The sequence below is a fragment of the Cygnus atratus genome, chromosome 5 (genome assembly GCF_013377495.2).
Source record: "Cygnus atratus isolate AKBS03 ecotype Queensland, Australia chromosome 5, CAtr_DNAZoo_HiC_assembly, whole genome shotgun sequence".
Lineage (NCBI taxonomy): Eukaryota > Metazoa > Chordata > Aves > Anseriformes > Anatidae > Cygnus > Cygnus atratus.
The window spans coordinates 1739793-1751998 of NC_066366.1; the positions used below are offsets into that span (position 1 = coordinate 1739793).

Consider the following 12206-nt stretch of genomic DNA (forward strand, 5'->3'; position numbering starts at 1 on the left):
GCCTTGCTAGGTAGCCGCGCTGCCTGCTACACCCCGGAGAGGTATGTGCGAGGGGATGACTGACACTTCCCTACGCGCGGCTCACTCGGTGGGAGCTGCCGCCTCCCTCGCCAGCAGCAGCAGGGCCCCCGGGGGCTCCCGGCTCCGGCCCCCCCCGACTGGGGCAAGCTGGTGGCAGCGGCTCGCCCTGCCCGCTGCCGCCCCGGAGGGGCAGCGCACGGCTGGCGGTCACCCTGCACCCCCGCTCCGTTTCCCCGGCCGGGAGCTGGCCTCTGGGGCAAGCCCGGATCCGCTCCTGCGCCACACCTGCCGGGCCGGAGCACGGGGCGGGAGGCGGCTGCGAGAGCCGGGCAGCCCCGGGCTCTGCCTCGTCCCTTCCGCCGCTGGCTCGGGCGGTCCCGCGGAGCCGCAGCCCCGCTGCCCTCCACGCGGACCGTGCTCCGAAGCAGAAGTGCACCGAGCGAGGGGCTCGGTTTCTTTCCCGGGGAGAACGGGGGAAGAGGTGGCCTAGAGAGGGACGGTGTCGCGAGCGGAGCCGCGCAACTGCACCACATCACAGTGAGCGGCCTTCCGAGACCTCATGAGGCAGCTCAGGCTCGAGGGAGTCTGCACGTTTACTTGATCAGCAGAAGCTGGAACTGAATCTAACTTCTCTGAATGAGAAGGCAGGATTTTGTGTCACGGGCATTGCTTTGATTTAATTTAAATCTCTTGTTCCAGTAAAAAATCCCACACTTCCCAAAATGCTGGAAAATCCCTCATTAGAATCCTTGGCCAAAAGGGAAGTGCATTTTGTATACTCTTAGGCAAACAATGCAGAAAGAATCCTACGTTGGTTTAGGAATAATAATACTATTAAGACAAGTCACATGTGAGTGCCATGCTGACTACAATGGCCATTTTAGTGACACAAAATTAGCTCATTCAACTTTGCGTGTGGGCAAACTTTGGCACATAAATGATCAGGCAAGCTGCAGTTTGTTGCTGACGTGATTTGTGAAAGGGCTTCAGCAGGTAAAGCTGGTTTCAAATCTAACACAAAACATCACATTCTCAGTTCAGATGCTCGTTTTGTTCTTCCTCAGCACTTGCATTCCCAAGCAGCTTGAAAATGAGCAATAGTCACTGAATTTGTGCAATGAGGTAGTAACAAGTTCTGCTTCATAAAAAATTACTTTGTAAATAGCTATTTACATTTCAAAAAAAATGATACAGAGTGTTCTGTGGACTTTTTTTTGGCAAAGTATTATTCTGAGGCAATGCCACATAGTTCCGCAAGACTGGGCTCTTTTCAAGAAGTGTAGGCTCTCCTCTGGGTGCTGCCTCATCTATCACAGAGAAGTTGGCCTGGAGAAACATCCGGCTCTTGTACTTGTTTACTGATTATCTTGGGCATGTCATTCAACCTCTCAGTATTGCTGTATGTACAGAAAATTTTACAACATCTACCTAGCAGGGAGATTGTGAGGATCTCCCTGCTGTTTTGTGCTCTTTTGTACAGTATTTTATTCAGGTGAAGTTTTATTCCAAAAGCAAAGGTCTTAACACCTGCAGGCATCAATGGCAAATAAGTTTGAGGCAAATATTCTATGTTGATTATGCAAGAAAATTGTTATTTGAAGCCAGTGGGAGTGCTTTTGCATATTTCATTCCAGGTTGGTACAAACTTCACTGAATTCATAGGCAATGAGTATGAATATACTTGATTGTACTTCAGGCTGTATGAAATCAGCACAAAGATGATACTAGCAGAAGAACGACACCCTATGAAGCGTGTAAAACCCTTGTCAAGCTCCACACAGAAAAGCCTCGCTGTTGGTGCATGTACTCAGACAGTGTACTGTGTCAAGGGTACAGTGACAAGGGACAATTCCATCTCCAGTGGTCCGACTGGAAATGTGATGGTTTCAGTGTGCCTCATGTCTGGTAGGTTTGAGTATGCTAAACAAAACCTCCTCAGTGAGGGAGATGCATATTGGCAGAGAAAAACTGCTCAGGGTCATGGCTGCTTTCCTCTTCTGGTAAGGGGTGTCACTAAACTGATGGGTGACACTGGATTAAGGGACTGCAGGCTGAATGTGACCTTCATACTTGCTGAAGGAGAAGTTGACTGTACAAGCTGCTGAGAACCTTCACATCTTTTTGGTGCCAAGCACATAGTCTGAGTGCTGCAACATTATCCCTTGTATGCTTTCTGTCTCCTGGGGGGCGGACACTGCCCCACAGTTCTTGCCCAGGTCCTGCTGGAGACCTAGGCCTTGGTGTCCACCCACAGCTGCTGCTCTAGGAACCCCTTCATGGCCCGGTAGCAGCCAAGCTACTCTGCTGGAACAGAGGGAATTTTATTTTTGGTGGTCTGGATGAAAGTTTACTTTGCATTAGACTTTAAGCGAGCAAACAACGTCTGCTCCACTTCCTCGTTTGTCCTATAAGAATATTAGATTACCCTCTACTAAAGGGAAGTTAAGGAAGTAAATTACGGCTGACTGAATCCTTTTGGTGTCCATGCAGGTACGCAGCCAAACAACTGTGTTGGAGCCCAGATGAACGGTGCCCTTCCTGTCACGAGTACCTAAGACATGCCACTTCTTATGACCTGCTTTATAGACTAACCAAGCTTTGGTTGTATTGGTCTAGATGGAAGAAGGAACAAGGCTGTATGTAAAGTGGGTGCTAGTACTATTGGGGACTCAATAAGTAATATTTTCCTCTTGATCTAGCATTTGTTAATGCCCTGAGAAAATTTTTAGGTGGTATTCTCCTCCCAGAGGTGCTGGCTTAAAAGAGAAGTGAGACTTAAGTACTGAGATTTGTCATTGCATATTGAACCATTTTATGAGTGCAGATATGATAACCCTAAGGTTCTGTTTGAGCTCCAAATTAGGTAATTTCTTAGCGTTTCTAAACTTTCTCTCCAGGTTTAGCTACACACAACATTATCCTGTGCTTTCATAAACTGTTGCATGTCCTGGCTTTGTGCTGTTGAACAGCTGCAGTGTCCACCCCTAGGAGTTATGGCGCTGAGCCTTATCCTTGTCCACTTCACCAGCAATATGTGGCTTCATTAATATTTGCATTCCTTTTTTGCTACTTCAGAAATGCTTTAATCCAAAAACTCATTGTTTTGAAAGCAGCTTTCTGGGTCTCAGTCATTAAAGCCTACAGGATCACGGTCCAAAAAGCCTATGTGTAATTTAAGAAAGGTATTCCTTCTAGCTCCTGCCTAATATAGGAAGTAACTGACCCCACAGCGTGCATCTCTTGAAAAGTATTTCCAATTTTTTCGATGTATATATATGTTATTTCCAAAGTTAATAAGCAATTTATTAAACCTTAGATCTTCCTACATGGAGTTTGACTTGAAAATAGTTAAGCCATGAAGCTGATTGTTTGAAGGAGATTTTGACTGCAGTCCTTCTGTGAGAAGGTACGAGCAAGAACATTGTAATTGATTCTTGAAGCTTCCCAGCTAATTTGCCCCTGGGTTATCAGCAAGACATTGCATTGCTATGTCTCAGCTAAGCAGGAGGTGTAAGTATTGCATGCTTGAAACAGAAATGTCTCTGTGAAACTGCTAGTGACTAACTGCTGGGTCCTTCTCAATGGTGGATGGTCAGGAGCAACTTCAGTGAATTTGCTGAATTTCCATGTGCACCGCGGCTGCTGCAGCTCCTCGCTGTGGTGTGACTGATGTCCTTTGTATTGTTTGTTCTCTCTGTGCTGTCAAACAGGACGTACATGGAAGCTTATCATAATGTTTTGGCAGACTCTCAGCCAGTTAGCCAAGCACCGCACTGGCAGACACCCTGTTTATCAGCAGCATCTCTGCGACTGCTGGCAAGCCCGTCGGGCTTTTGAGGGTAAAGAGTCTAAAAGGTGCCGGCCTCACATGCACGTTACGAACAAGCAGCGCGACCTCTCCCCGCCGCTTTGCGGGGCGCCCCAAAGCAGCACGTCGGAGGCGGGGAGGGCGACGAGCCCGATCCCCGGAACGCCGGCGCAAGCCCCGCGACCCGCACTGACGGGGCGGCCGCGTCGGGCGGGAGGCCGGGCAGCCGGCGGGAGCGGGCAGCCGCGCTCCGCTCCGCACCGCAGGGCCGGGCAGGGCGCCGCAGCCTTCGCTTTCACGCCCGCCTTGCCCCTGCCCCGCCGGTGCGGTCGCCGTGAGGGAGAGCGGGGCCCGAATGCTGCTCCCGCCGCGCGGCTGCCTGGCAGGCGGCCGGCGGGCAAGGCGGGCACGGCGCCCTTGGAGCGTTCAGCGCGCGACCGTTGGAGCCGTTAGCACCCGGCCGTTGGGGCCGTTAGCGCCCGGCCACTGGGGCAGTCGGCGCCCAGCCGTTGGGACAGTTAGCGCCGTCGCAGTCGGACCTCCTCTCGGCAGCGACATGTTCCGCGCATCCCGGACAAAACGTGAACAGGAAACATCCTGGAAATGTGGGTCACGATTCCCCAGGAAGAGCTCCCGGCCGCAGCTCGCAGCCCGCTTTATTTTCGCACAGGCTGAGGGGGGCCGTGGCCCCGGCCCCCGCCCCCGCCAGCTCCTCTCAGAGGTCCCCGCCGCAGGGCGTCGGGCAAAGCCCCGCTCACACACCGAGCTTTTGGCAGAGAGCTGGGCGCACACCGCCGCACTAGGGGCTGCCCGGGCCCGCCACCATTGCTGCAGAAAATACCCGGTGCCCGGGGGGTGGGTGTTTCACCGGACGGACAGCCCGTGGCGCTGCGAGGAGACAAAGACCGCAGCGGGCAGGAGGGACCCGGCCGAGGGTAGCATCTGCTGCGGGGGTTGGCGGTCCCAAGGCCTCCAGCGGCCCCGCTCGCCTCTCGCCTGGCCCGGGGCAGCGCGGCCGGACCGGGGCCACAGCGGCCACTGCATCCGCGTGCCGCCGGCGATCCCGCAGCCCACGCCCAGCCCGGCGGGGTCACGGCGCAGCGGGCTCGGCGGCGCGCAGGCGCACAGCGCGCCCGCGCCTCCAACATGGCTGAGATGGTGCCGCTTGTCCTGCGGCGGGCGCGCCGGGGAGGATGCTGAGCCGCCCGGGAGCCGCCGCCGCCGCCGCAGCAGGGGTGGCCAGGCCCGAGACGGGCCCCTCTCAGCCATGGCCAGGCTGGCCGACTACTTCATCGTGGTGGGCTATGACCACGAGAAGACAGGTAGGTGTGGCTGCGCGCAGGGCTGCTCCGCCGTCCTGGCCTCTTCCCCCCTCCCCTCTCTCCTGCTCGGCCCCGGCCCCCTCCCGCCTCCGGCGGGGCCGCGGGAGGAGGAGACTGGCGCGCACACGGCGCCCGGGCCGCACCGCGGGGAGCAGGGCGCCCGGGGGCGACGGCGCCGGCCTTCCCCCCGCGAGGGGCACGGCGGGCTGGGAGCCGCGGGAGGGTGAAGCCCCCTTTCCCGAGGCGGAGTGGGGCGGTGAGGAAGCGGGGGGGCTGCTCTCCCGGCCGGGCCGCGGCACCTCCGGGCGGCGGGGCGGCCTCGCCTCCGCCCGGCGGCCTCAGCCCACCTGGCCGGCCCCGGCCCCGCAGCCTCGTCCCGCTGCCCCTCGCCGTTGTTAGCGGCAGCGCTTCTCTCGAGCAGCGGGGCCGCGACAAACGGCGCCTGGGGACCCGCCCGGCAGCCAGCGGCCCCTCCCGCGGGGACAGCGGGAGCGCTCTTGCGCGCTTCTTTCCCGAGTGATCTGCACAGAAAGCAGCGATACCGACTGCTGGCCCCCGTCTTCTTTGTGCTCTTAGCTGAGGCACGTACACACGCAGCCACAAAGGAAAACGAAGACAGGGATGGTGGAAAGCGACAGGGGTTTTGGCCGTTTCAACTGGGGGTTTGCAGCTTTTCAGTTAACCGGTGATTACAGAGGTGCCGCTGCTGACACCTCGGGAAGCACTGTGCGTTCAGTAGGCTGTTCAGGAATGGCTGCTTTTCTTAGGGGATCGTTTTCTTGTTTTTTGTCTGCTCGGAAGAAAGGAGAGTGGTGTTATCTCTTAACATTTTGTGGGTAATGAGAGTAGCTTCAGTTGTGTAATCTTCTGTTTTGGTAATGTCACACTCCTTTGCTGAAAAGACCCGAAATCAGTATGTGAACTGATTTGAAAATGAACTGATTGCCAACTGATACGTGCATGTGCTGGGTATTTCAGAATGATTTTTTGAATGTATGTTGTCAATAAAATAGTATTCTAAACAGTTGAATGTTCCTTAATTTATTTGGCTGTACATAAAACAAACAACACTCAAGTTTGTTACTCTATGTTATTCTTTGAAGTGGCAATTGCTTGGAGACTATATTTGTTCATTGTAAAATATTAGGTAATAAACTATTAGAATAAGATCTCTTTGTTTTTCAGAAAGATAACATTCAGAGAAATTATGGTATCTATGTGTTTAAAGATATAGTTGCCCACAAAGTTGTACCAAGAGTCTCCAGGATTTTACTATACCAGTATTATTACAGTAATTATGGTGTGGTTCCTCCTCCACTCACTTTAAATAGACTTGTCCTAACTGTAGTGGCAAAATTACAAGACATTTGAAATGGAGAACACTTTGTCTGAAATAACGTCTTTCCACTCTGCTGTTTGGAACATTTTTCCCTGCAATATTAGAGAGCCCAAGTCAAAACAAAGAAACAAAAAATCCAGGAGGAGGCAAAGGAAGTAGACTGCCCTCTTAAAGGTTATGATCGGTCTGACATAGCCACTATGTGGAATAAAATTGCAGATTATATTGGAAAGCTTTATGTTGGCGGAATGTCTTCATCTGTAGTATTGAAGCACGTGTTTAGCTTCCTGTACATAAATTGTCTTAAGTTTAGTAGAATTGCTTGTATGTATGAAGTTGAGCAGATCCAGAAATAAGTCCAGGATCAAAACCTTAATTTTTAAAGGTCATGCCCAGAAAGTAACTATTTAGACTTCATTATTTAAATTACTTCTTGCTACTTTAATGCTTCATAATAAAAATGTTTGAAGAAACAACATTCTGTTGGAGACTAGGCATGCATTGTTTTCCAAATTCCTTTACCCCCACATCCAGTCCCATAACACATGGAGTACTGACCTTTCTTTTTCTTGTAAAGTCATAGCTTACTTGATGTGTTTATGCTTCCTTCTCAATGAAAAAGCAGGAGCATATGTTTCTGGGACTGTGGACTTATTACCTGTGAATCTTTTAGGTTTTTAATTATGTTCTCTCTTTTTTTTTTCTTCTTCTTCCTATTTTCAACAGTATTCTGGCTTGGTTTAAATACATTTGATTTTAATTTTGAGTGTAATCATATTTTGTATTGTTTTTCAAGGATAAGGTATGGAATATCTTTGTATAAACAAGCAAACAAAAATCCTGTAATTTTTCCCTTTTTCCCCAACCTATATGTCAGCAACAGTTTGGATAATATGCACTTGAAGTTAGTAAGAAAAGATGTTTATATTAATGACTGTTAGCCCCCAAAAGCTCTCGTGCCTCTTCTGTCTCTTTCTACAGTAGCCATTATCCGTCCCGATTTCAGATGGGTTAAATGGATTTATTTACATGTGCCAATATCTGCAGTGTATTGAAAATGTGGCGAAGATGTTTTTTTCATGTTAGTCTAGCAAACCATATTTTCTAGTTTATCAGATTATGTAGCTTTATTAAAAAACATTCACTATAAGTATCTAAAATTATGCATTTGTGGTCTTGTGCAATTTGGGAGTGGGGTTCTAGATTTTCCTGTAGTGGAAAAACTTTGATTTTGATGTTAAAAGTTTTTATCCAAAATGATTGGAGAATGTTTTTCTTGTCCTCAAATGAACCAAAGAGAGTATCTGTATCTCAAACATTGCAAAATTCATTTCTGTTACTATCTGGGTCTGTGTAAATTGCTGTTAGTGCAGTCCTCGTGGCCATCCCTGTTAAGTCTTCCCTTCACTTGCACTAACACTGTTGGTGGACCTTCTGATGGCCCACTCTAGGATGCTGACCTGTCAGAAGGACCCTTCTTGCTGACTAATTTGTCTATGTGACTTATTTTATTTTTTTTTCTGAGTTAGTTTTCTGCTCATTTTTCAAACACAGTTTACTTATCAGGGTATCAGATGAGTGCAGGATCAGCATAAAGGAGGAACAGGAGCATAAGTCACTGCAGCCTGAATTTGTTTCAGCTTGAATCATCCTAGAACCCTGAGCACAAAGCTTTTCGTCAGGTGCCTCTCTCTCCTTCGTACTGTGGGTGCCTAAAAGTAGATCATGGAACAGGCGGTTTATTTATGCCTGGCAAGATGTATGGAGATCAGCAGGAGTGGAGAATGAGCTTTGCCATTGATTGCTTAGATGTCAGTAGGCTTTCAGGCACCTAGGAAGTGAAGAAAAAATCTTTGTTTTAAAGGATGATCTCAATCACCTAGCCTTTTATCTATTTCAGACACAGTTGACTATATTTCTGTTTAAAAACTACTTTGTCCATACCTTTCCCCATGAAAATAAACTTGAATTTATCATAGTTATTGGTACTATATATTTTAAAACTGATTTTGAACCACTACAGAAAATCATGATAGTGGTAGTTCCTGCTGGACTTTTGTGTTCATTCCTTGGCAGAGGTGGAGAAACCAGATTTAATAAATTTTCCCTGCTTGTTTTAACAATGGAAACGTGAAGGATTTCAGTGATACACCAAGGTCGATTGCTTTACTGTGTTTATTTTGCATTCACCTGGACCTTTACTAAGGGGGATAACATTTTTCTCCAACATATCAGTGCAATATAAAGCTGTTACATAACTTGCTGCAAAAGGCATTTACAGAAGGCTCTTTGAAGGGAACAGATGTGCTAGAAAATGGAGGCTCTGGGTTATAAGCAGGACAAAATCCCAGAAGTCCCTACTGTATAGCCACTTTGTTTTTCCATCAATTTTGAAGTGTACTTGATGTGTTGCACCAAAAGTTTCCATTTCATATGTTTGAATAATGGAATGTGGATGAGATTTAGGAAGAACACAGATGTTTGCAAAGATCATAGAAGGGCATGAGAAAATGCTTTTTTTGTTTTGTTTGGTTTTGTTTTTGCTGGTATAAAACTATACTCATAAATTTATCACTTGAATTTCCACATGGTGGCACATGTAAAAAGTAAGAGACAACATTGTGTGTCTTTCTTGTCTCAGAAACTGTAAGGTAGGATTAATGAAGAGAGAACTAAATACTGGATTTGTTTATTCTGCCCACGCACCCATAATGGTCTTGCTATAGGATGCTGTTTTGTACACACCTGTGAGAGGGAGAGAATGTTTTCTGTGAGACTTTTCTGCTGTTTTTTTTAATGTTCTTCCTTGTTGTGTGTAGTTGTAATGCGTATGGCAGAAGGTGTAAGGCTTGCAACAGTTTTATAGCAGTTTCATTTGACTGTTGTCATAACTGATAAATGCTGATACAATGTGTAGGCTCTGTTGTGGTTGTTTCTGTTATGATTTTTATCAGCTTCTTTTCAAGGAAGCCTTTCTTGTCTAACCTAGTTTCATATCCTAATGGGTTTTGAAACTAGATAAGTGATTACTGATAGAGTGGGAGAAATTCCTAAATGCAATTGTCTGATACTGTTTTTTTTTCTGTTCTTTTTTTCCTCTTTTTTCTTTTTTTTTTTTCTTTCCATGGGCAGATTTTGCCTGTGAAAAAGTATTATTTTCATTTTGGGGGTTAAATAGCATATAATATGATGAAAAGATGTTTTTTTTTGGGGGGGTATATTTATTGTGTATTCATAGTTGGGCATTCCACTGGGCTAGCACATATATAAGGAGTGGATGATTTCTTGGTGTCTTAATATGCAATTCTTGTAAAATAGAACAAGTAGAAAAATAAGGGTATCAAGTAGTTACTTCAGTGGTTTTCTTACCTGTGCTGGAGCTTAATTTGATTCAAGTGTGATCTAGATCTGAACATGCAAATCTCAAAGTGAAAAAAGACCATAAAAACTAGATTATTTCTTTTGTGGCAAAAGGAAGAATCTTTCTTGTAACTGTAGTTTAGTGAAGCATTAGCTGTAGCATCAGAACTGAATCAGAATGCAGATATATAAGTATCTGCGTTTTGGCAAGAGATTACTGTGGCTGGGTATGGCTGAAGAAGGGCACGAGTGCCCTAAACATTTTCCAAGCAAATTAGTTGCTCTAATGTAGGAAGGTATCTCTTGTAACCTTGTTCTTGCTTGGGTTAGTCTTTTGATACAACAGTCTCCCTTGTACCACACAGAAACAGAAAAACAGAATGAGAGAAGAACACTTTTGCTGCTTTTTTTTTTTTTTCCTTGTAAGATAAGGCTATCTTGAAAAGCTACTTGGAGGAAAAAAAAACAGTATTTTTCTGGTAGCATTTCTTCCTTGAATGTATTCAGGCTATAGATTCTAATATGTAATGTTGACAAAAAACAGGAAAAAGCTACTGTTGTTTTGATTTATAGATTCACTAACATTTCAGAAAAAAAATTAACACAGTTCATTTTAACTTTTCTTTCCTGCAAATGTCTGTTACTGAATCTTTCTGAAGAACTTGTATTTGAAACTCTCTGCTCACTTGGTCTTGCCTTCATAGCAGCAGTAGCAATATTTTTTTTTCTGCCTATTCATTTAAACTGAGACATTCGCGAGGTTTGAATGTTTATGGTGTAAGCTATCTTAATTTCTCCTAAAACATAAGGACACAGATTTTCTTGAGGGAAGTAACATTTCTTGTCTTTGGGGAGGTTTCAAGGCTAAATTGCAATAAAGAATCTCTTTTCCCTTTTCTGTCCTGGATTAATGTTGTGGATTACCTAACAAAAAGACACTTTTCATGCAGCATGTTCATGGAAAACAGTTTGTTATGCAAGCCTGAATACTGTTTAAGCACTGGCCTTCTATAACTGCAAGCATATTTTTCAGTGGGGGACAATGAGAGTGGCATTTAACTCCTACAGCATCACAAACATAACAGCCTTATCTTACAACACTGGGGAAGATAATTTTTCTGCTGTGGTAGTTCACTGACAAGAATTTAAAACACCAACCACCTCCTGAGCTACTGGTACTTACGAAGTGAAAAACAAAGGAAAACCACAGTCACTGTGGAATCATTTACATGTGGAACAGTAGATTCACTGTTCAACCTTAATAAACATCAGTGTAAGTTGCATCTTACAAATATACACTGGTAATTAGGAAGCCCTCCGTTCAGTTCATCTGTTCTTTTACTCCTTTGCAGTAACATGGGATTTTGCAGCTCATTGTTTATATAGTGAAAATAATTATTTCTAATAATGAACTCTGTTGATGCATTTTCTTCAGTTTGGTGTTTTGGGGCTTGTATTCCACTTATATGTACTTGTTGAAATAGATGATTCCTTTGGTGTCAGTGGTATAATCTGAAGTCAAAGACCATCCAAATAGCATTGATTTGGATTTGACAGCTAAATCCCTGCTCATTGAGCCAACAAGATGCTTGTCATTGCTATCTATTAGTGACATGATTTCACATCTCTGATGTTAACAGTTCTCAATTTTCTAATTTTCTACAAATGATATATGAAATGATGAAATCAATTAATGCAGTTTCACTTTGTTTGCTTTGTAGTACTCTTGGGCTCAAGGTAAAGTAACTGATCACAAATTTTCTTTTAAACTGGACATAGGTGACAGATGCTTAGTACTGCTGCCAGAACCAGTGGTAGTACACACAGGTTTTGTGTAGCTGTAGTAGAGGAATGCTAATATACAGAAAGTATAAAATTGTCATAATTCTGGATGCAAATTCATGACAGCTGTATATAAAACCACATTGGACTCTGGAGGGCCTCAAGAGATAAAAAGAGACAAAGGAATATTATTAAGATTACAAAATCAAGTACTTGGAGATTAGGAAAAAAAGGTAGGAATAACATCCTTTTAATGTGACTTATATGTAGCTTCATATGAGTGAAAAACACTTAAAACACAGAAAATTCATTATCTGATACTTGGACAAGTCTTCAGCAAGATTGGAAATGTCTGTTGAAATAGTACAGACTTGTATGTTGGATCTAATGGAATAGTAACTCAAAGGAAGATGAGACATTCTGGCAGAGGTTTTCACAGATACTTGCAGATGCAAAGGGATGGTGACTCCTCTCTAGAATTTTGAATTCAGTTGTGGAAAAATGTGCTTTGGAAAATGGGTTGCATAGAGTTACTTTTGCCAAATGGCATAATTATTAATGCCAGTAGTATTGA

At 45.5% G+C, this 12206-nt stretch overlaps 1 protein-coding gene across 4 annotated transcripts in view; it reads left to right on the forward strand.

Annotated features, from left to right (window-relative positions):
• Positions 1 to 685: 685 nt before the first annotated feature.
• Positions 686 to 12206, forward strand: part of SBF2 (SET binding factor 2) — a 260328-nt gene continuing 248807 nt past the window's right edge. For all 4 annotated transcript variants that reach the window (XM_035550135.1, XM_035550137.1, XM_035550136.1 and 1 more), the window contains exon 1: positions 686 to 5151. In XM_035550135.1, coding sequence (XP_035406028.1) covers positions 4185 to 5151 — 967 coding nt within the window. In that variant the 5' untranslated portion in view covers positions 686 to 4184. The remainder of the gene's footprint in view (positions 5152 to 12206) is intronic.